The sequence below is a fragment of the Mytilinidion resinicola genome, assembly GCF_010093595.1.
Source record: "Mytilinidion resinicola strain CBS 304.34 unplaced genomic scaffold BDZ99scaffold_39, whole genome shotgun sequence".
Classification (NCBI taxonomy): Eukaryota; Fungi; Ascomycota; class Dothideomycetes; order Mytilinidiales; family Mytilinidiaceae; genus Mytilinidion; species Mytilinidion resinicola.
In genome coordinates this window covers 166,020-189,073 of record NW_022985475.1, presented here as the reverse complement: position 1 = coordinate 189,073, position 23,054 = coordinate 166,020, and the positions used below count along the sequence as shown (strand labels likewise).

The 23,054-nt window shown below is 41.9% G+C and overlaps 5 protein-coding genes across 5 annotated transcripts; 4 read left to right on the top strand and 1 right to left on the bottom strand.

Annotated features, from left to right (window-relative positions):
* Nucleotides 1-1,927: 1,927 nt before the first annotated feature.
* BDZ99DRAFT_403312 (uncharacterized protein) lies at nucleotides 1,928-2,256 on the bottom strand (the record flags this gene model as incomplete). The annotated part of the gene is made up of 2 exons (XM_033716337.1): nucleotides 1,928-2,119; nucleotides 2,176-2,256. The coding sequence occupies 2 exons, from the start codon at nucleotides 2,254-2,256 to the stop codon at nucleotides 1,928-1,930; spliced, it is 273 nt and encodes a 90-aa protein (XP_033568416.1).
* Nucleotides 2,257-3,485: 1,229 nt separating this feature from the next.
* On the top strand, nucleotides 3,486-4,359 carry BDZ99DRAFT_553294 (uncharacterized protein). Its single transcript, XM_033727089.1, has one exon. The coding sequence runs from the start codon at nucleotides 3,544-3,546 to the stop codon at nucleotides 4,120-4,122; it is 579 nt and encodes a 192-aa protein (XP_033568415.1). The 5' UTR covers nucleotides 3,486-3,543; the 3' UTR covers nucleotides 4,123-4,359.
* A 583-nt stretch (nucleotides 4,360-4,942) lies between these two features.
* On the top strand, nucleotides 4,943-5,686 carry BDZ99DRAFT_483691 (uncharacterized protein; the record flags this gene model as incomplete). Its single annotated transcript, XM_033722590.1, has 2 exons — nucleotides 4,943-4,945; nucleotides 5,144-5,686. The coding sequence occupies 2 exons, from the start codon at nucleotides 4,943-4,945 to the stop codon at nucleotides 5,684-5,686; spliced, it is 546 nt and encodes a 181-aa protein (XP_033568414.1).
* A 14,110-nt stretch (nucleotides 5,687-19,796) lies between these two features.
* BDZ99DRAFT_577585 (uncharacterized protein) lies at nucleotides 19,797-20,630 on the top strand. The gene is made up of 2 exons (XM_033728714.1): nucleotides 19,797-19,973; nucleotides 20,025-20,630. The coding sequence occupies exon 2, from the start codon at nucleotides 20,135-20,137 to the stop codon at nucleotides 20,552-20,554; it is 420 nt and encodes a 139-aa protein (XP_033568413.1). The 5' UTR covers nucleotides 19,797-19,973; nucleotides 20,025-20,134; the 3' UTR covers nucleotides 20,555-20,630.
* A 1,588-nt stretch (nucleotides 20,631-22,218) lies between these two features.
* BDZ99DRAFT_577584 (uncharacterized protein) lies at nucleotides 22,219-22,898 on the top strand (the record flags this gene model as incomplete). Its single annotated transcript, XM_033728713.1, has 2 exons — nucleotides 22,219-22,259; nucleotides 22,339-22,898. 2 exons carry the CDS (start codon nucleotides 22,219-22,221, stop codon nucleotides 22,580-22,582), a joined length of 285 nt encoding a protein of 94 aa, XP_033568412.1. The 3' UTR covers nucleotides 22,583-22,898.
* Between the last annotated feature and the right edge of the window lie 156 nt (nucleotides 22,899-23,054).

Sequence of the window (23,054 nt, the reverse complement as noted above, 5' to 3'; positions counted from 1 at the left end):
GATAGGCTATATCCGTATAAGAACTGGCTTTTAAATAGCTATAGCTCCTTCCGGCTGCTGTAGCAGGCATATAAGGATAAGGTGGCTGCAAAGGCTGCTGGCGCAGTATCTCCTACCTCGTCTCCTAATATAAGGCCTGCAAAACGCCGTCGAATAAGCCCTATAAACGACCGAGCAGACTTCCTTAGGAACTCTATAGAGGAGGGCAAGCAGGAGATGGAGGAAACTGTTAACGACGAGTACGAGAGGTGGAAGCGCGAGCCAACTCTGAAACAGGACAACCTACTAGCGAAGGACCCTATTTAGTACTGGGTTATCACAAGAGATCGCTATCCTATTCTAGGCTAGCTAGCCCTTAATATCTACTCCATCCCAGCCTCCTTAGCTGATTGTGAGAGAATTTTCAGCGAACTTAGCGATCTCCTGGGCGTACGACGCCTTAATATAAAGCCTGAGTTACTTAGTGCTCTGCAATCTATACGCTCCTGGCGTCGAATTAGTATTAAACCTCCTAAGTAGTAATCAACTTATTAATCAATCTATCAATCAAACCAATTAATTTAACTTGGGGGTCAAAAAGTATCAATCTTATCAACTTAACTTGAGCATCTCAGAAATTAATCAAATCAAATCAAATCAATCACAGCCTGTTCAACGAAGCAATCAATCAACTTGGAGACGTCAAAGTTGATTGATTGATTGATCCCCACTCTGGACCGGTAAAAGCAAGGCCGAAGGACTGTCGGGCAATCTGGTTAATATAACCTCCAAAGAGCACAGGCTTTCTGCTATTCAAGGAAGCATGGCTTCAATTGCTGGACTCGCGCAACCAAAGCAGCGGATCCCTCTCCTAGAGTTGGTGTGTCTGTGCCTAAGCGTCTGTGCATACTCCCTTGTTTCTACACAGTGGTGATTAGGTTTCGCCGTGGCGTCATCCCCATGCATTTGGAGTTTGCCCCCTGCGTTTAGAATCACTCGGGCCTCATAGAAGCAGGATCGGAGGGGGAGGTGCGGGGATTCATGGTTCGAAGATCTACTGTGGCGTTCTTCGGTCTCGGTTCAAGCAGGGGTACATTTCCCAACATCTGGGGTTTTGGGAAATGTACCCCTGCTTGAACCTTCTCTTCTTCCAGAGACCAACTCAGCCCGTCCATCAAAGCGGCCCACCACCGGCCGCCGCACCGACAGGTCGCGATCGAGGTCAAGACCCAGCCTACCACCGCAGTTGGGTCCACAGCTACCAGCACTGCAACCAGTATCCAAAAGCGAGATAGCGAGTGGTGGCAATCTAGGAACGGCGCTGGGCTAGAAGAGGGATAGGGAGAGCGTGGGGTTTACAGAACCGTATCTTAAAAGAGGAGGAGGCCGAGGAGGCGTCCGGAGAGTACCTCCAGCGTGGTGAGTGTGACGAAACAAAGAGAATGACGCTCATGCAGCAAATAATGATGACTGGATAGGCTTATGCATGCTGTATAACCTGGGCCGGGGCCAATATCGGCCATGACTTCGCGAGGATCGACCTGAGCATCAGAGCGCTTCATCACTTGCTGTATCTGATACTTATCTTAGCGCCATCAATATATTGGGGCACCGCGTGCAGCCTCCGGCCTGCGCACGCCTGCATGTTTATGCGAGACAAGGAAAGCGGAGGCTACTAGAAAGGCATAAGCGTTATGTTCGGACTACTTAGGTTTAAAAACAATCTGCCAATAGCCACTTTTAGGAATTTGCATGGGCTGTTGGTTCATTCTGCGCGGCGCTCGCTCTGACAGGATCATATGCGCTGTTTGAAGCTAATGGCTGCTCAGCCGGGGGCTGCTGCTCGTGGGGTCGATCGGTTGGCTGGCTTGCTTCCTCGTGTGATGTAGTGGTTCTTGCCACTAATACTTCAATTAGAAACAGTGTAATAACCGTTATAACATCAAAACTAACAGTGAGGGACCTTCCTAAGGGCCTGTGACATGCGCCAGTTAAGGAGATCACCATCTATTTCAGGGATCTTCTCAACCTTCAGCTGTGTATTTACATTCTCCAGGATCGCCGCGGCAGTGTCTGCAGGGACATCCCTCCAACTAGTGTGATTCGCGGCAAGCCTTTCAGCTTCCGTCTTTGTGAAGGCCTGCCGGTCTCTGTTAAAAGGCTACGTCGCTGCGCCGTGCTTGTATCCCTGCTTACCAAGAACCGCCTCCACTGAAACGAGTTATGCCTAGCAAAGGTCTGTGCATCACGAGCCGTGGCCCTGAGCTTGAGGGTCATTATGCGTGGTGGCGTTGAACTGATGAGATTCGGCAGGAGTCATGTTACCGCCGAAGCGGGGCTGGAACAAGAATACGACGTGTGCACTGACCACGTCAACTTGATCAAACTGGACAACCCACGCTAATCGCTGTTCTCTAACTGGCCAGGCACATGCGTCAGCTTGATCAAGCCCGTCAAACTTGACAACCCATGCCGATCGCACCAATCACATACAACTGATCAAGCCCGTCAAACTCAATCATTTGCCTCTATCAATCCCGACCCTGTGATCCCACCTTTCCGCTCTTCCCCGACTGGCCACCTACATGTGGTCTCGCAAATATCACACACGAGGCTTCCTTCGCCCCATTTCACTGAGTATGCATGTTTGCCTTGTTTCAACCTAGCCGAACGCCTATCTACTACTGATTATTTCATTTGATCTCTGGTTCTTAGCTGCATTGGCTTGGGTGTCATATTTATTCGCTGTCTTGTATTGTCTTGGCTCTGTTAGCCCACGCCAAAGACCTTGCACCTGGCAAGTGCGGCGCCAGGAGGGCTGTTGCTCTTTATCGAACTCTATGGGCTGACCACTGTCAGACTTGCAGCATGCAGGCCCTTAGCCTTATTTGACACAGACTCATGCACAGCACGAGATGGAGTGCTAGGCAAGATGTCGTACGTGCCAACCTGACCATCAACCCGTCGATCTGCCCAACTGCCAGGCTCCTTCACCACCTCTAAGTTTGGATGCTTACATGCATGGGTAGACGGATATATATAGGGTGACGAACCCCTCTGATAGCCTTTCAACATCTATCGTCGCAGTCCCCTTCGCGTCTCTTGTCTGTTTCTTTGTTCTTACTACCCGTCCCTCCAACGATGTTAGTCTCTGACGAGTTCGTTTTTGTCAAGATTGGGTCTGAACATGTTGTTTTCAAGTCTGCCTTGAATCCTGCACCACCTACACCACCGACACCACCTCCACCGCCGCCTCCTCCCCCAGCTGGCAGCTCGGCTCAAGTAGCTCATGGGAAATATCCACAAACAATCTCTGTCGCTGCACCGCCTCCACCTTCCCTGCCTCCTCCTCCACCGCCTCCACCACCACCACCACCTTCTTACTCTTTGATGCCACCGCCGCCGCCGCCGCCGCCGCCGCCGCCTCCACCCCCTATATCACAACAACTGCTTCCATGGCAGATGCAAACAGGATCATCGAATATGCCATACTTGCCAAAGAAGTCAGAGAAACAACATCTCGATTTCAACGTACCACCCCCGCCCCCGCCCCCGCCTCCAGGAATGGTCGTCATAAACCAGGGCAGGGGACGCACCCTTAGCCGAAGTTCCAGCATCGATTCTTACCGATCAGACAGTTCGCTAGTCTCGAAGCACATGGCCGAGCGTGTCGGGAGCCACAGAGATCTTATACCCCCGCGATACTCTGGGGAAACGGATCCGGATGCTGATAGGATTGTGAGGATACCTATACTCAAGCGCAATATCTATGTTCCATCTCATGGTGCATCTCCGGCCGACCTGGCGGACTTTATGTGGCTTCTTAAGTTTGGTGGGCCAGAGCAATGGTATGAGAGACCAGAACCAGTTAAGCTGGACCGGATGACTGTTCTTAATGCTGTTGGATGTCTACGATGTCCACCAGATGAGCTGAAGGCTCTCGACAATCCTCGACCGTTGTCTCTTGATGTCCCTCAGATATGGGTCTCCGCAGCCTTGAACACTCCCACCGATGATAATGTATTTGACTGCATGGCCGGTCACGGAGACTTTGCTGGAAAGTGCAATCAATGTACCGTTGGGAAGCGTGAGGCTCTCGAGAAAACCTCACTGGTATACACCCTCGTCCTATCGACATTCTAGGCGAATGAGTATTACTCTGGCAAGAACAGCCTGTCTGGGAATGGAAAGAACATTTACAAGATGATTCGATGTGGTGGAAGAGAAGCAGCTGCTGCTGCCGCCTTCTATGCTGCTGGCGTTGATGGATGGAGTGTGGTCTTCTCCTGTGTTATGGTTGAGGGAGAGACTGAGTTGAGAGGTAATGGTGTTAGTGTTGAGAGGGTGAATGACTTGTGGCGACTTGCAGACAGGCAGCAATATGGAAAGAAAGTCAAGATGATGTTCTACTAAGTAGACAGCCTCGCCTTCTTCCTATTGCTCCTTCTCGAACCAGGACCGTGTTTAGAGTGCAGGGAGAAGGCTGGGAAAGCCCAGAGGAACATTTTGTTGCTGCTTTGAAGGAGTACCGCGGATGGACAACTTGACGAAATTTTCATTCTAGGTGGCTGTTATTTTCTGTTCCTATTTTTCACTCCTCTCGGTAGCTACAGCTTAGTGGCAAATTCTATCTACCATGCAACCCATACCGCAGACTCCTCTCTCCTTAAGTGGTATTGTCGTCTCACAAAGCCCCAGCTTCCACGACCGCGACGCTTGCAACGACGCTTCTGAACAACCCAGACCGGCAGCCCCAAACAAACACCGGCGAGTCACCGATAACATCCAATCCTTCGTAGCCTATTGATTAGCGCTCCCAGGGGTTTCTACTAATATATGAGCACCCCCGTTCCTATAGTGTCTGTACGAAGAATTCACTTTCGGTAGTACCAATTCCGCTGGTCTACCAAATCGTCGCGACTATCCAGCTTCTCGCTCACTGGACTCGCGATATCTTCGCGCCATGGTTTGAAAGGGACTTTATTTCATATTAGATTTGCTGCGACGTACAAGGCTAAAGACCAACAATTAATTCAGGGTTCAGCCTCCACCTCTTTGTTTGTGCATGATTTAACTTTAGATGTCCTACACTCGTATGACATTTTAACCAACATGCTATACGCTTTTGCCCTACATGGGCATTTGTTTGTAACACATCCGGAAGGACAGTTGCAGTACACTGCAGCAAACGCTAGCTAGCGAGCTGGCAGAAATCAATGCCCAGACAGATGATGAGGACGAAGACGACCCTCTCCTTGATCATATCACAGTACGAACTAGCAAGCCTAGCACGCCAAGCACGCATAGCACGTCTAGTAGGCCTGGCACGCCTAGCACGGTGGATGCGACATCTACACGAGAGCCGTCCTACGAGGCCGATTCCGCATCCAAAGGGCCAACAGGGCATTTGCCTACCCCTGAGCTAGAGGACGATGCAGCGCCATATGCAGGTGCTGAAACAGATGCAGAAACAGACACAGATGCAACACACGATGCAGCGCTAAATGCTGCCCCAGATGCGGCCCCGGCGGCCCCGTATGCAGCAATAGCAGCCCTGAGGCAGCCCCTGAGGCAGCCCCTGATTCTCGTCCGAGACGGCAGCGAACAGCCGTCACGTACAACATCAACGACCTCTCATCTCAATCGGTCAATCAACGGCCTAGACAACGAGGGGCAGGCCGTGGCAACCACCACGATGCTGCTATGAATGCAATGCACGAATCGCTGTACGAACCTGCTACGCATACGCAATACTATCACGCCGCATTCGCAGCTACTAGCCAGCAACAACAACGGCTACATCGCGACGAGATTCCCCCGCCACCACGATTCTGGAAAGAGCTAGGAAAGCACAGATTTGGTAGAGAATTTGAGCTTGCTGCCGCAGCAGAATACGCCACGCTAGCAGATCGCGATACGTTTGAACACGTTCCTAGGAGCACGGCTACGTCACAGTCAATCCCGCTCATGTGGGTATTCACGTACAAATTCGATAACAACGGATTCCTTGCTAGGTTCAAAGCACGCCTAGTTGTTAGGGGCGATCTACATGAGGCTAGCGAGAAGGATACCTACGCAGCTACCCTGGCAGCACGTGCGTTCCGCTGTGTCATGTCACTAGTTGCAGCATTTGACCTAGATACGTGGCAGGCAGATGCATCTCCAGCCTTCACAAATAGCTATCTCGACGAAATCGTATACGTCGAATGCCCTGATGGATTTGCACGCGCAGGGTAGTGCATCCTGCTACGCCGCGCGCTATACGGCCTGCGCAGGTCGCCACTCTTATGGGACCAGGCAAAGAAGATCTGTAAACTTGAGATCTAAAACAGGCTGCTCTGCCGGACAGGGCGTAATAGCGTTGGTCGAGGCGTCTATTCCAAACAAGGGTTAGCATTCATCGGCCTCTCCTGAGATGGTTTTCAAACCTTTCGCATTCTGTGTGTTTGATGAATTGGCGCTTTCGTTTTCCAATAAGTCCTGTTCTGAAGCAGGCGTACATTGACCTGTTGAGAATTAGCAATTAAGTCACTTTAAATAGAAGGGGCCTTTCTACCGATGGCGGGAGCGCTCTCCGAGGGAAGCAAGGCGCTGATTGAGTGCTTACAAACGTTCTTCGCGGCCGCTGCCAGTCCTGTAGGGTGCGGGACATACTGCCACCAGTTTTAAAGGTCGGAAACAAGGTCCTGAGGCATTATTCCACCCAGCTTTGTAATGGATGTTACAAGAATAAATACTCTATTAATAAAAGAGCTAGTGTTGAATTAGTATAAGGCTCAGCGGCCTTAAGATTTAATATAGCTACCTTAATTTCCATTTACACCAGTTAATCCAGTTCTTAGTTAATTACAGCTTAACGGCTGTTTTGGAGGCGAAGTTTGATTTGCTCCTAGCGTGTCTGTTAAATCTATAGCCAAAACCTTTACCCCTTTACACTTAGCCGTAGATTAACTACTATTCTTTATACTTTTCCGACTAGATCTAGATCTAGATAGTCTTTACTGCGGTTATTTATCCTTGCTCTATTATACTCTAGTCTAAACGCTAAAGATTAAGAAGGCTAGTTTAATAAGACTTAGGACCCCTTTCCCGCCTCTGCCTCTAATCTAGCTTCCCTCCGCCCAAGACTTAAAATAACATATTAATTAGCAGCTTACCGACAGACGGCTTATTAATAGGCAGCTCCTCGCCTAAGTGCATTTTCTAATACTTGGTATACTTGCCGCCCTTTGCTATAAGCTTATTATAATTACTATCTTCTATAATCTTGCTATATATTCCTAAAATAAAGATTTTATTAACACGCCTAATAGAAGAAAGTTAATGACTGGGGAGGAGGTTAATATAATAAAGTCTGCTAGGGAAAGAAAGAAACTTACGCAATAATTATTACTGTCTATTTAGCAAACTCTTAGTTAATACTATACTTAATAAGGGCCTCGGTTTTAGTATTAAGCGTACTAGTCCCTTTATTAATAAGTATAATCTTGGGCTTTTAAATAAATATACAAGCGAGCACGAGATACTGCCGCTTACCGCCTAAGAAGTTCCTATATTAGTGCGGTTAGCAGCTAAATATAGAGTTTAAGCCTGCTTTATAGGAGTTAATGCGACTTACGCGCCGTTTTCTCCTGTTGTCGCGCTATACTGGCCGGTATAACCCTTAATTATTTTTTTAATGCCTGCCCTATAATAGGCGTTATAGCTCTTTATATATTATATTCTATTTTATAAATATAATATTCTCTATTACGGTGGTATTAAAGAGGTATAAATTCTAAGGTATTAATTTAATAACTTTATGCAGCCTATATATATTAGCAGCAGTTAGTATATATATCTTTAGTTATAAGATACCTATCTACTTATAAGTTAGTTTTAAGCGTTTTAATATCCTAACTATTAATAAGAATTATACCCTCGGTCGGCTTAAGCATCTCTATTAAAAGCTTAAAAGCGGTAGACTTTCCTATACTGCTCGGCCTAATAAAAGCAACTTTAGATCCCCCTTTAATTATAATATTTATATTATAGATAACTTAGCTACTTAACCCTAGATAAGAAAAAAAGATATTCTAAAACTCTACTTTACCTTTAATATACTTTAGGTTATTTTCTCCTTTTTTAGTGCTTAATTCCCTTTCTATAATTCTTTTTAAGTAAGCGGTATTAAGAAGATCTTTAAGTATATTATTAATAAAAGAAGTAAAGTAGTTAACAGGGCCTAAAAGGAGACCCTAAAGGCCTAAAAAGGCAACTAAATTACTAAGTAAGATTTATCTAAAGCGGATCTTATATATAATAAGCGTATAGCTAGCTAGACGCCTAGAATAGAGTATAAAAGTCTGAAAAAACCCGAAACCGGAGCTAAATATACTATATCTCCGCTATTATAGCATCTAGAATTCTACTTCAGACTTATAGCAATTTATTTTATATTTAACTTGGTTATAACTATACACAGTACTCTATCCACGCACGCTATCCTAACGTTAACGCTCCTAGTTATTTCTAACAGTAATATACTTATTATAATCTTCTATAAGCACTTTTAGAGAACTCTTTTTAAGGATATAGTAAATAGTAGTTATATATATTATAATAACTGTTATAAATAACCTAAAACGGGTGAACAAGACACCTATAATAAAGACCAGGGTTACTAGATTTAGTAGAAAGGAAAAGATAAGGGTGTTAAGTATACTATTAATACTGCTTGCGTAGTTAACGGCCTTAATTAAATTAGTAGGGTGGGTTACCTAGTAAAAGTAGGCATCCTGTGTTATTATATAGGAGTAAGCCTTAATTTTTAGTATTTTAGTATAATAAAGATAGATATTAATCTATAACAGGCTATAAATAGTGCCGAGATATAGGGGGGAATTAACTACCTAGAAGAAAACTAGAGTTAATAATAGGCGCTAAGAATTGGCGCCCGAGGTAAGAGTGTTAATAAGCACCGCTAACAGGAATAGCTTATAGATATTTATAGCTCTTTATACTATAAGAATAATAAATATTAAGAAGAATTATAGCTAGAGGATATATTAGCCGAATAGCTATATATATTTAAGGAAAATCTAAAACCTTTTTATAAAGGGCTACTATCCGCTAAGCAGTTTAACTTCCTTCTTTACCTCTATCTAAATCCCTAGGGTATTAATACTAGCAGGCCTATAAGTTAAGTTATCTTTATTAGCGCGGGACCGGAACTTATTAGTAGAAGCAGAATTGCAATTTTTAGGATTAAAGTTAGGCAGGGTCTAGTATTTAGTATAGGAGACTTAAAATAAAAGTATTATAGTATATATTAGCGCCTTCGCGGCGGAAAGTAAGATACTAAGAAGGTTATATAGCAAGGGTTAAAAAGATAGTAGGCTAAAACAGATAATAGTAAGGAACTCTAAGGTATAAAAAAGAAGCTAGAATATACTAATAGTATACCGAAAAGAGGGTTTCCCTTATACTATAAAGGATTCTAGATAGATAGTATTAGTAAAAGCAAGGATTATCTTAGAATAGGAGGCGGTAGTATTTAGGAGCTTTTTTTAGCTTAGTAACTTAACTATAAAACTAGCAAAATTGCTGAGATAGAGTAAGACTAGGAGGAAGAGAAGCCTAAAAAGGCACAGCTGGCAATGGAAAAAGGTAGGCGTAGTGCGGGAGCTAGAGAATAAAATAGCTAGACTAAAGTTAGCAATAAAAAGGGTAAAGGTATAGAAGCCCCGGTAAATATAAAGCTAAGGGTCTAGTCTAATAGGTATATTAATAAGTCCTTAATAATAAGTAAATATATAGGGAGTGCAAATAGGGAAAGCTAAGTAAAATAGTTAGTAGTTTAAATAATATTCTATAGGTCCTTTTTTTAAACACTAACAGTGTTCTAAACTACTTATAAGCAATATTATACACAGCCTAGCGCTAGCTAACTACAGAGCTAAATTTATTGCCTGCAGCAGTAAAACTATAAACTATTCCGGGAGGCTAAAGAATTATCCCCTATCTATAATCCTGCTTAAGTATAATAAGGTAAATAGATAAGAGCTAATAATAAACAGCTACTTTACTTACTATAAAGTATACTCGTTAGCTATAGGTTTAGTTTAGCCCCTAATATATATAACCGGACTTTATAATAATAGATCTTATATACTTCTAGACTAATACAGGGTATAACTATTATAGCAACCTAAATTACTAATCGTTATTCTGTCTACGCCCTATTTTCCTCTAATATTAGTTTCTGTTAGCTTACCTAGTTTTCTAGCCCTATAGCGCCCGCTAAAGCTCTTTTTATTTTCCTAGATATATTTATACTAAACTGTTAATTACTACTAGTTATTCTAGATATCGGGATTATCTTACTATTAGATAGCCTTACCGGCATCCTTACTAAATATTTAATCTCCGTTCTTAGCGTATTAAGGGCAGTTTTAGTCTAATAATATATCTATAATAGGAATAGACTAAGCCTTTCCCTAGTTATACCCGACTGCCTGCCTAGATCTATTGTTAAATAATATCTTCTCCTAGAAAAGGGGGGAAGAAATAGGACGCAGGAGCCTAGGAAAGGGGACGGGTGCGGGAAGAAAAGAAATAGCCCTTTTTACTCGCTCTAAGGTATATAGCTACTAAGGTATATAGCTACTAAGGTGTATAGTATATAGCTACTAAAGTGTATAGTATCTAAAATGCGCGGCCTATAAAAGTTATAGATATAAGCGGTATATATATACGCTATATTAAAGCTATTATAGTTACCCCCGCACTATAAAAATATTAGTATCACGATCCGAATTTAGGCTGTATTATATTATCTAAGTGTCTGGCGAATTAGATTAAGACTTACCCCACCTTAGAATCTATTTATTTAAGTTCCCCAATCGAAAAGAGGAGAGCTCCGGTAAAGCCTACTGCTTAGTCGCCCCTTTTAAACTTGCTTCTAACCAGCCGATGTAAACTAGCTTTAAAACTTAATTAAATATTTATAAACTCGACTATTATATTAGGCCTATAGATTTAATTAATATTTATATATCTTATCTAACTATAGATTTTCGGAGGGTAAAGTCTATAGTAGTGCAGAGGTTGCCTTTTATCTAAAACGCAAGAAACACCGGTTAATATTGTTTGTAAACCCTTCTAAAATCTAAACCTATTTCTTAAAATTATCTACTTTGCTTTTATAATTTCTTATACTAATCCTAAGTTTAGCAACTTCGCTATTGCGATCTTTTAGGGTGTTCTTAAGTTTAGTAACCTCCCTTTTAGAAACTTCTACTATACTCTAAAAACTTCTAATTTCGGGAGCTGTTTTTTTCCTAAATAAGTAAATTATAGTCTATAGCGTGGTAGTTCCTAGAAATACCTTATTATATTAGCGTATTTATATAGTAGGCCGTTCCTTATACAAAACCTATAAAAAGGCTGCTTGCCGCTGTATTTCGCTTTTTTAAACTAATAGTAATTACAAGCCTACATAGTTAAGTTAGCACTTCTGCTATAGTTTACTAAATTTCTTATAACCTTACTTAAAGGACTTATTTATGCCCCTTTTACCTCTTTTTCTATTTTAGGTGCTTATAGGCACTAGTATAATCCGCCTCGCTTAGCTAGGAGTAGGAAGGATAAAATAATAAGTGTAAAGTCTAAGCAAAATCGGCCGGAGCATACAGGGACGGTGTATAATAACTATTTAAAGGAGCAATACTTAGTTAGTCGTATAGTAAGGCAGAGCGTACTAGCTTTTTAGCTTTTATAGGCGGAAACGGATAGTAAACGCCGTGCGGGTTCGGAATATATTAGATAATATGCGAGCAAGTGGCTGTTAAGCACTATTAGTGTTGCTGGTCCAAGAGATGTTTTAAATAGGTAGGCGCGATGCGGATAATAATTTTAGGACGGGGCGTATACTTAGTAGGTTAAGGGCTGGAGTTACAGGATCTAACCTCTATCGTGGCTTAGTAGAGGGCGTATAAGCTTAATTTAATATAGGGCAGGGTGCTAACCGGTAGATAATTAGTATATACAGGGCGTAAAGAGAGGAGTTTAATTATATATTTTATTACCTTAGATGCAGCTATTACAGAGGTGCATCTATTAGTATATCTTATCCCACCTTTAATAAAAAGGCAGGGTAGTAAGGCTGGACCTATAAAAAATATAAATAATTAAGGATAGTTAATAGACTAGGCTAATTCCTAACTTAAAGGGTAATAGGATAAAATTATAGCGTACTAGACGCTCCGACGCACCTTAAATAACTAGTAGTGCTAAGGCTCCGTGCGCTTATATTAGTGGCATAGGCTGCGCATTCCTTCCTACAGCAGCTAAATGCGAAGAATATATCTATAATCTCCGTATTAACCTAGATATTATAATTAGCAGGAGCGTTAATATTATATATAGCGGAGAAGCTCTAAATTTAAATTAAAGTTTTGCCAATCTCTTTACCTTATTTGTGCTGGTATTTATTAAGAGTGCTAAAAGCTGCAACGCCTAAATCCGCTATCGCCGCTAGAGGCAGCACTAAGGCTTCTTTATAACTATTAATAATTTGCGTAAGAATTATATTATCTAATATTTTTACTTCTACCCTGTTTATATAATACTGCTTAGGTTAATAATAACGCACTTATATAGTGCTTTTAAAAACATACTATTAGGTAAAGGTATATATTAAGTCTAGGCCGGTTTTCTATATATTATAGAAGGTAATACAAATATATAGAAGCGGCTCTAGAGTAGGTTAAAAAAAAGGGCGAATCTCTATTTTAAAAATATATCTCTTCGCTAAGAGGCAGATAGGATTTAATACTAGAGATCCCTCCGCGTGTATATATAAGTAATTCTAATTAGGAATAACCTTAGATTTTAAGAAGTGCAGTAGAGCTAGATAGTAGTAATTCTAATAAGGTAATAGGAAGGTTAGCTAGTATAGTTGCTTAGTATATATATCCGGAAGTAATATAAGCAGGGGGTTTTAAGAAGCGGCTAGCGTAGAGATAGACTGTTTCTACACTAACCGCTTCTTAGGGCCCTCCGTTCCCGCCGGCTGCGCTGTTGTTAATATTATTTGCACCGCATAATATAAGCGTTTAAGAGCATCTTTATAAAGAATATCTTAACCTAATAACTATATAGTCTCTGCTGGCCTAGGGGTCTGCGTGTTTTATAAATACAGGAAAAACGGTTTAATTACCCTTCTTATTAAGCCTGCTGCCAGTTCGGATAGTAGAATTAAAAAGGGCAAGTTTTTCTGCCAGAATTCTTAATAGAGCTACTTAGAATATCGCGATAGCGGCTTAAATAAAATCGCGTTTTAATTCTTAGCAGGTAAAAACTAAGAGCAGGGGTAAAATAAGGATACTAGGGAGCTTAAGGATATTACTTGCCGCCAGAAACTCCGCAAATTTTTTTTAAATAGTTAGGAATCTAGAATAAAAAGACTTAACAAAACTAGTATATTATAGTATAATAAGTCGGAAACCTGCCTAGGCTACTATAAGTTCTTTTACAGTATATAATAGTCTAACAGCGTTCTAAATTCTACGGACGCGGACGTTAGCTAAGATTAAAAGGACGGAAACCTGTTCTATTAAATTTAGCTTTATTATAAGCTAAAGAAGTAAATAGTTAAAGTAAAGAAATATAACCCGGAATATTAAGAAAAGTTTTATCGAGCGGCCCTACTAATTAAAGCCTACCCTAACTTTAAAGGGGCATTAAAATTAACGCAGAAAGTATACTAGAAGAGATTCTAAAGATATATTAACCGTGGAAAAATAAAGTCCAGAATTAATAACATCTATCTAGAACTAACCCTAGCTGTTTTCCTTTCCTTAGAAAAGTAAGTATAACACCGCCTAGCTATTTATTAGAGACTAATTTTAACTAGTACTAAATACCTTCTAAAGGTATAGGCTCTCGACTAGTTAATACTAGAGCAAATTAAGTAGTTTAAAAAGTATAATAACCTAGTAGTAAAGTTTTTCGCTTTTATAAATAAAGCGGATAAAGTAATTAAGCAATTAATAATTAACACTAGATAATTACTATTTCCTAAGCGCTAGCGGCTTCTTCTAGGTTATTAAGTTTAGTATAATATAACTATGTTATTTATAATTAGCTTTAATAAAAAACCTGCAGTTATATCTAAAAACGGCCTAATTAAGTATTTAGAATACTCTAGCGTTATAAAAGCACAGGTTAAATAATTTTATAAGTAGTAATTATATATTTTTTATAAACTATACTAATATTTCTAAAATATTAAAGCTTTCTATAAAGGCTGTTTATTCTTAAGCAATAATTTCTACCTTTAATTAGTGCTAATAGCGAAAGATTACAGAGCTATTTTATATATAGTAGCTTATATTTCGGCGTGCTATTTTAAGTTGTATTTCCTAAGTAATAGTCCGCAGAGGACAGCGCTATAGAAAGTGGCGCAATTTTCCTTAAAACACGCACAGTAATAACTCCGTAATATAAAAGATGCGGAGGCCAGAAATACTACTTAGATGCTAATTATCCACCACGCAATTATTTATCTAGAATGCTATTCCTATTATTAGACAGAGTTTTTCTACTAGCTATATTATTACCTAGGTTAAGGGCCGAATATAGTTATAGCTGCTTATATAGTATAGATTATAGTATTCCTGCCTCTAAATAATTAATATAAGTTCTAGAAGCTTAACTAGGACTAGTTAGTAAAAGGTAAATATTCTAATATTTATAAAGTATATAGTATTACAGGGGTAATATAAAAGTTGCTCTATATTTAGTATTATATCTAGAAGGATATATAAGTAAGACTTTTATAAAATTAGTAAAATTAACCCTATAGCTATAATATTATTAAAAAAATAGATAAAATAGTATAATATCTAGATAAACAGGATTAAAAGCATTTATTAGTAAATAAAATCGCAACTAGGATAATAGAAACACACCGGCTTATAGTAAAGCTTTATGCTTACTGCTATTTTTATAGGTAAGATAATTAATATAGTAAAGCTTTATATCTAATAGAAATAGGCTTCCTTATAATAACCCGGCTATTAAAAATAATGCAGAATATCTTGCTTAAGAGCTTAAACGCCTGCTAATAAAGGGAGACTAGTACTGCGGGATCTATCTAGTAATCTATTTTATTTAGGTCTATACGTGCACTATAAAAGCAGATACTTTTAGGAAGATATATTAAATTCTTAAGTAGATTAGCAACAGCAATCTATTAGTTAGTTGTATAACTAAACCCGGTAAATAACTTTAACTAGCAGATTAGAACTGTCTTAATATATATATAATTTTTTAAGTAATTTAGGACTTTAAGACCTTAGAATAATTAGATAAAAACTAGTTTAAGTTGCTTATAAATTAGGTTAATATAGTTATAGATAGCAAGCTAATATGCCTTACTTAAGTAGTATCTCACGCTTAGGAACTATATTCGGATGTACTAGTTGGATTCCTTTATATTTTTCCTACTTATAGCAAGCTTAGACTATTTACTCTAACTTATTATTACTTTCCTTCCTATAAATGCGTAGGATAATAATTTCTCCGATAATTATTATAAGCTTATATAAATAATATAACCCTTTTATTATAAGGGTAAGTTACTAGATCCCTTTTACTTTATCTATAATTAGATACTAGTATAGGGTAAGAAGGTTACTAGTTAAATAGTAAGTCTCTATCCTATAGCAAGAGTTACCGGGCACTTACGGACAACTAAAAGATTTCAGCTCTCTACCCCTAAATTATAGTAGCATTTTCTCTAACACTTTACGGTTAGGCGTGATGTCGACTGCATCGCTTAATTCATCCGGATGTCCAATCCAAAATGTTTCCGTGGTTGTTATTTTAAGAACTTTGTGTGCCCTTAACAACATAACTTCGCCTTATTAAGTGTTAGTGATTGCAAAATTCAATGCGCAGTACTTTACTATTTTCGGTCACGAGAATCGGCATAGATCTTAGAGCGTTAAATTCCTCCTTACTTAGTTCAAGTACGGCCACACCAACCGCGCTGACCTGAAAGAACCCTGGAGGGACAGCAACGTCCGACTTCTCCAGTAGGCTAGGAGTCCACGCTCCTGCTAACACGATTGTTTTTTTTAGCTTGAACAATTAAATCGCCCACTTCAACTCCTACGCATTTCCCGACCTCGATGACAAGCCTCGTGATATTTTCTTTGTGCAGCTCCACGCCCAGCTTTGCAAGATTGTCGTACACCGCTTGCATAGCTAGGTCTAAATCTGCATAACCTATATTTTAATTAAGGAACAGCTCTTCTGTTGTGCTGAGCAGTGGTTCCGCAGTGGATCCCACAAGACTTATCATCTGCTGGTTTGTCACCTTCTCGTCGCTCTGCCCCTTATTTATTGTCTTCTTTGTATTCCTATTAATTGCCTGGATCTACGATGTCTGATAGAAGTAGTTGCAATAAGGGGCGGTCTTCCATTTTTGCATCGCCTGGTTTGCATATTCGACTATTATAGGATCAGGGTAGGCGTCGCAGATGATCTTGAGAAAGTCGTTTGAAGCAGTGTGTTCGTGATTTCCGGCATACCAGACAATCCGTGCCTCTGGCTATTCCCTTTTCAATGCAACCACTGTTGACGTGCCAATGCATCCTCCTCCCATAATAAGGAAGTCAATCTTGTCCTTGTGATGATTTGATTGCATGTTGGGATATGATTGTTCGTGAGACGCTAAAAGCGAAAGGTTTTCTGTCACCGCGTCATATAACAAAGTCTGCCGATCGCTGCGGCTAAATATCGGCAATGGTAGAGATGTTCTTGCGTGACTAAGGTGCGTCCCTAGGTGGCGAGAAACCCCGTGCCGAGAAAAATATATTGTTCAGGCATCTTAAGTCTTTCCTCGTGAGCCTATGATATTATAGCTAATATATTAATGTTCTTTAGACATTTCTCCATAGGAAACCACTCTGCAACTAAAAAAATACAACAATCTTGGTCATGCTGTCGATTATTCCGTTCGCAGCGTCCAGAACCATTTCAGCGTTGCACCCTGCTCCACCACGACAATTAATATGATTTACTATCGAGTTACCGTCTGAGCCGCCCGCTGAGATAACTCCAGGGGCTGGCCGACACTACACGATTAACTTGTTCACGACTGGAATCGACGCCTCCTTTATCCAACGGCTACTTAAGCCCGCCAGAGCATGGGAAAATACAAGCTAGACAGGACCTCCAAGGTCCACCACCAATTCCAGATCAGCTTTAACTGCGAACTGTTTTCGAACTCAGCAGCCTAAGAGATATCCAGAATCGAATCCGCATTCGTCCAATTTGAATCCTGGTGTCCGCAATTTTTGCACATCCTCGGTGGGGGATTCTTGTAGAATCTTGTCGTACAATAACGACCGCTGTCCATTTTGAAGTTGAGACAGCGACAGACGGAACATATGCCGGAATAGCTTTCACAGGGCTGGATAGGCTGCGTAGCAATAGACGAATTTGATGTTGCTAACCTGATATCCTGAAAATGTTGCGCCATGAAATTGGAACCTTTTTGTGGGTCGGTTTCAGAAAGTTCTGGTAGTCTGTATAGGTATGGCAGCCCATCCGGCTCTTGCTTAACAAAGGTTCCCGCACTAAATGAAGTATTAGATGGTATATCGAGTGATGCGATTCCCACGTGTCCGTTGTTCAGGGCGTCTAGCTAAAGCGGCCGTAGAGCTTGAGTCGAGACAGTGGTATCCTCGCTGTTCCTCAAAGTTCCACAAGACAAGTTGTCATTCAGCCAGCAGTTCCGTGCAATTTTCTCTTCCAGCCTCGTGATCTCTTCCCACAGCCTCGCGATCTCTTGCAGCCTTGCGATCTCTTCCCGCAGCCCCGCGATCTCTTGCAGCCCCGCGATCTCTTGCAGCCCCACGTTCTCTTGCAAAAGGGTCCCCGCGGAAGAGAATTGGACATCCGTGTATGGCCCGCCGAGTTTCGTCCCGCAGTCGGCGTAGACCGTGCTTTGCTGGATTGGGGAGGGCGCTTCAGTCTTGACTGTGGGTTCCATCATGGAGAAACTGCGGACGTCTCTCATGGTTTGTAGCTCATACGAGCATACTACGGGGGCCATTGCCGCATTTTGAGGCTCCGATGACTGCCATATTGTGGCTGTTCTAGAACTTGGGAGGGTGGTTGTTGTTGTCTCTGGCGAGAGCTGGGAGTGATTGTCCCGGCCTGGGTCGGTGTTCTGGGAACAGAGGTTGCCACTCCACGACGACAAGGCCGGGTTGGGCGGGACGTGGCTGGCAGTGGTATTATTTAGGTTCGGGAAGGCGCCAATGGTGGCAAAAGGGCTGATGGAGCTCTTCGGAGGTGGAGTGGAGCGGCTAGGGAGCAACCTGGTTGTGGCACCTGATAGCGCGCGATCGCGATCGGGGTAATGGCAGTTGTGGTTGCCGCGCGCGCATCTGCTGCAAGTGATCAGGTCGGGATAGTGCCTTTCCACTTAGGATAATGATAACGCGGTTGATAATGCGGGTTCAGGGTTTCTTTTTGCTTGGTCTAGGATTTTGAAGTGTCGAGCAGGCCATAGTCCGAGGTTCTGGAAGGGGGAATAGAGCTCTGACTTGCCAAGCTTGCCTCTGCCAGTACATCACGGCCCGCGGCACCACACGAACGTCGCCTTCTCGTATGCTCCACCGTACCGTTATTTGATCCTGTTATCGTTAGGTCCACCTCCCCAAGCCGTGCAGAATGACGCCCTCATCCACATCCGTCCCGCCCGCATCCTCTCTCTCGACGCCCGCATGTAGTTAGGAAAGTAATAGTCTCTTCTCTATCCTTTCCTTGCGCCTGCGACGATGGGATGGATAGAAGCGATGGACGAAGCGAGAGATGATAGAGTCATGGGCCATTGTCATTGGATGGGTGTGACCTCAGCGGATCTTCGATGAGGGGGGCATGATATGCAATGGAGATGTGCCAGCTATATGGCTGTGAAGTTCCAGATGCATGTATCGATAATCCCCTCCTGACGTGTCCGTGGCGTAGGTTGCAGACGCATTAACAGTATACCATTTTATAGTGGCAGGCCTAGGCGCTTGTTGACGGTGCTGGTGGCTCTTCACCTGTTTGCAGACTTTCTAACAAAGGCATGACAAGTTGCATCGGAAGCGAAGGAACGTATCCGAGCTGCAAGTATCATGTAGCAGGGTACAAGGGAATGCAATATGGCGCTGTGCGTGTTATTTCCTTGCAGAGTTCTGCCAAGACATTGGAAGAAGTCTTCCAACCAATTTGGATTAGCCTGCTTACCGGATGCTGGAGCGGCGTCGCGGCCCATCGGTGAACAATGGCCCTCATCTTCCTCCATGCGCGTGTATCACTACCCGGTTGCTCGGTCCGAGATGACACCGCTGAACGTGCTGGATGTAGTAGAGGACCTCAACCGCTCGTATCGATATGTGGCGGGGGATGGCGCGTTCAAGAAAGAGCTTGGACGACACTTGTGGGTGTGCACCTTGTTTGTGCACATCTAGCCGAGCAGACAGATTTGCGGGCGGCCAACCCGAACTAAGAGATTTGCAAAAAGGTATAGCGGCGTGGTGGCGTGCTCAAAACAAATAATTGAAGAGAATCGTGGAGGTGCATTTACAAGGGTCGTTAAAGGCATGCCAAGGCCTGCCGAGCTAGCCAGGGCATGCAGACGCCAATCAGGCAATGTATTCTCCCCTGTCAACCAGTCGGTCTGTGTGAACATGCTTTGTTTTAATATTGATTCTAGCTAGATCAGCAAGCAGGGAGCTATGTTACATATCAAGCAAATGCAGGCCCTTTCAACTTGTTGCCTTACAGCAGTCCTCACCTACTGCCTTCTTGCAGGCCGACATTTGCGTCCTTCAAACCCAAACATGGATTGCGCGTACTCGCATCCACCATCTTATGACCCTCTAGGGAATGGAAGCACTCCCGCTCCGTCCCTAGTACAAGATGGGCCCCAGATATCCTTGCAGGTGGTACGTGAAAACAACAAGGCTGTACCAGTATAATGCTAATAGACACCCTAGGATGATACGCTCAACAACGAGGGGGCAATTCGGAGCAGTGAATTGGATTCGAGCGCAATTGAGGACGATGACGACAGTGGGAAGATGATAAGAGCGGTCCATCCGTCGAAATGAAGTTCGAAAGGGCCAGCACATGGCCAAATTTCACACGCCCTTCTCTACTTACCAACCTATTACACCACGATAATGCGCAATCGAATACTACTGAAACACCGAACGGCCTATCTACTAGCAACTCCCCCCAAGAAGATAGCGGCCTCGAAGAAGATAGCGGCCTCGAGATGCGGCTTGAGGGATATAAACCAATGGATATACCTCCGCGAGCATCGTCTCCGCGTACCGCCCGTGGCATGTTGCAGACGGAGCTTACTAAGTCCCTGAGAATGGGCCTGCTCGTCGAGCAGAAGGCGACGTGGTCCGTCCAAGCGCGGCTCCAGACTCCGGAAACAAAGCTTCAGGCTATGACGGAGAATGCAATTAAAGGCGCGAACTTATACAATCTCCCGGGGTATCATCAAAAGGGATGGTAGTGCTTGGGGACGCGAGAGTGGCAAGCTATTACGGGATTAAAGTATGCATATATGCTTTTTTAAAGATAAAAGGATGTGCTTTATTTCAACTTGAAAAATTAAGTAACTTACTATAAGGGGATATTATGCCGAAGCAACCTAGACCTAGACAATCACCGCATTACATTACTTCTTTATAGCCTCTACCTTCCTCTTTCATTACATTCCCCATCCTACTGCGCTGCGATGTACTCTCCGGACTCCTTAACCTATAACTCTTAACCTATAACTCCTCGGCGCACCCTTTACATCTGCAGACCCAGCTCCACTAGTACTAACACCAGCCTTAACTCCTGCTATTTTAACCGTCCTCTTCTTTATAAGATACAGTTCCACTAATTTTATTATTAGCGGTGGGCGAGGTACGCGATGCAAAAGCCAGCAGCTTAAGTAAATTTAGGATCGGCTAGATAATCTAGATCTAAATTGCGGGAAGTGTATTAGAATATATTATTTATTATTAACGCTCTAATAGCGGCCTACTACCGGCCGCTGCACTAATAGGTTATAATTAAGGTTAAAACCTAGCCTACCACCGCAGTTAGGTCTATAGCTACCAGCACTGCAACTAGTATCTAAAAGCGAGATAGTAAGTAGTAGTAATTTTAGAACAGCGCTAGGCTAGAAAAGAAATAGAAAGAGTATAGGGTTTACAGAACTATATCTTAAAAAAGGAGGAGGCCGAGGAGGCGTCCGGAGAGTACCTCTAGTGTGGTAAGTATAATAAAATCTATGCAATTATCCGTACTAACTAAATAAAAACTGCAATTTTACTACTTAAGAGTTTAACCTTTTAAAATCTATTATTACTTTAAAGCTTAAGTAAACTATAACTAATATTTACACGTATAAGCAAGTTATATAATTTAAAGGAAATATGCAACTAATAATATTAATAGGCCGCCGCGCATAATATAGGAGATACAGTTTATCTAAAATTAATAGGTAAATAAGTAAAGGTGCTTAGCCGGAAGAAAAATACTAGTAATTATAAGTATAACCTTAAAGGTAAAGAAGAGCTAATTAGTAAAAATAGCCTAGTATTAGTTAAAGTAGCGATAAAATAAAGGCTAAACCTAAAATATCTGTATTTCTAAGCTAAAAGCCGACTTTTACAGCTATTATAAAGGTAGTTATTAATTTATACGCTGTATATAGAAAGGCGTTAGCAGGTTGCCTTTAGTCTAAAACGCGAGAAACACTAGTTAATATTTTTTATAAACCCTTTTAAAAGATAAACCTATTTCTTAAGTTTATTTACTTTACTTTTAAGATTTTTTATACTAATCCTAAGTTTAGTAACTTTACTATTATAATCTTTTAAAGTATTTTTAAGTTTAGTAACCTTTTTTTTAGAAACTTCTACTATACTCTAAAAACTTCTAATTTTAAAAGCTGTTTTTTTCCTAAATAAGTAAGTTATAGTCTATAGTATAGTAGTTTAGGTTATTACTAAAGTTAGTATAGCCTGGCTATAAAAAGTAAACTTATAGAAGGTAATATCTATAGTAGTATAATAAGAGTTGTATATATATAATAAGATGGCTAGTTAGGGAAGGGCAGAGGGGCTAAGGGTAGAAAAGTTAGTGCAGTATAAAACTTATATTTGGTAAGGCGTAGCAATTATGGCTTTCGTTGTGGGAGATTTCATGTGGTTGTTAACGGAGTAAGGTTGGGGAAATTCCGCCACCGTGCATATTCGGCGTAGCGTCGAAGTGCTCGGCTCGCTGATAACCCCGGTTTAGGAAGCTTCCCCGTCTCATCGCCGCCGCCGTCCCCTTCTCTCATCGCCGCCGCCGTCCCGTCTCTCATCGTCGCCGCCGTCCCGTCCCGTCTCTCATCGCCGCCGCCGTCCGTCTCATCGCCGCCGCCGTCCCCCGTCTCATCGCCGCCGCCGTCCCCCGTCTCATCGCCGCCGCCGCCGTCCCTCTCTCAATGACTCGCGAGGCGACGTTCGTGCGGTGGTGTCGCGGGTCGCGCGAGCTGTGAGTTGCAATAAAGGGTTTTTGGCGTGTTCGACACCTGCACGGATACTGTTTATGCAAGCAACAATATTGAGATTTAAAACTTTCTTATAGTAATATTGCAATATAACTTCATGCTTTTTAAGGGCAATTCCGGTAATACGACCGCGATTAACGGTATATCCATGAAATCTAATAAGATTTAGATAGTGGCGTTGTTTAAGAAACTCTAAAACCTTTACTTCCTTAAGAAGTATTTAGGGTAAGAGCTTTATCTCTTTTTTATTATTAAGATATAGTAGTTTAGGATATTTAATAAAAAGATTCTGTTAATCTATATCTAAAATAGTGGAGATAGATAAGGTCCCTTAGCAGATAGATTTTCTTATTTAGAATTTGTTCTAAAAGTTAATTTAGATTTTTAACAGTTAAATCTTAAATTATACTTTTATATATCGGGTGTCTAACTAAACTATACTATATCCTAATTATTAATA

Excerpts from the sequence above, each read along its gene's own strand:
- BDZ99DRAFT_553294 (XM_033727089.1), top strand. The coding sequence starts at position 3,544 with ATGGTCGTCATAAACCAGGGCAGGGGACGCACCCTTAGCCGAAGTTCC.
- BDZ99DRAFT_577585 (XM_033728714.1), top strand. The coding sequence starts at position 20,135 with ATGAAGTTCGAAAGGGCCAGCACATGGCCAAATTTCACACGCCCTTCT.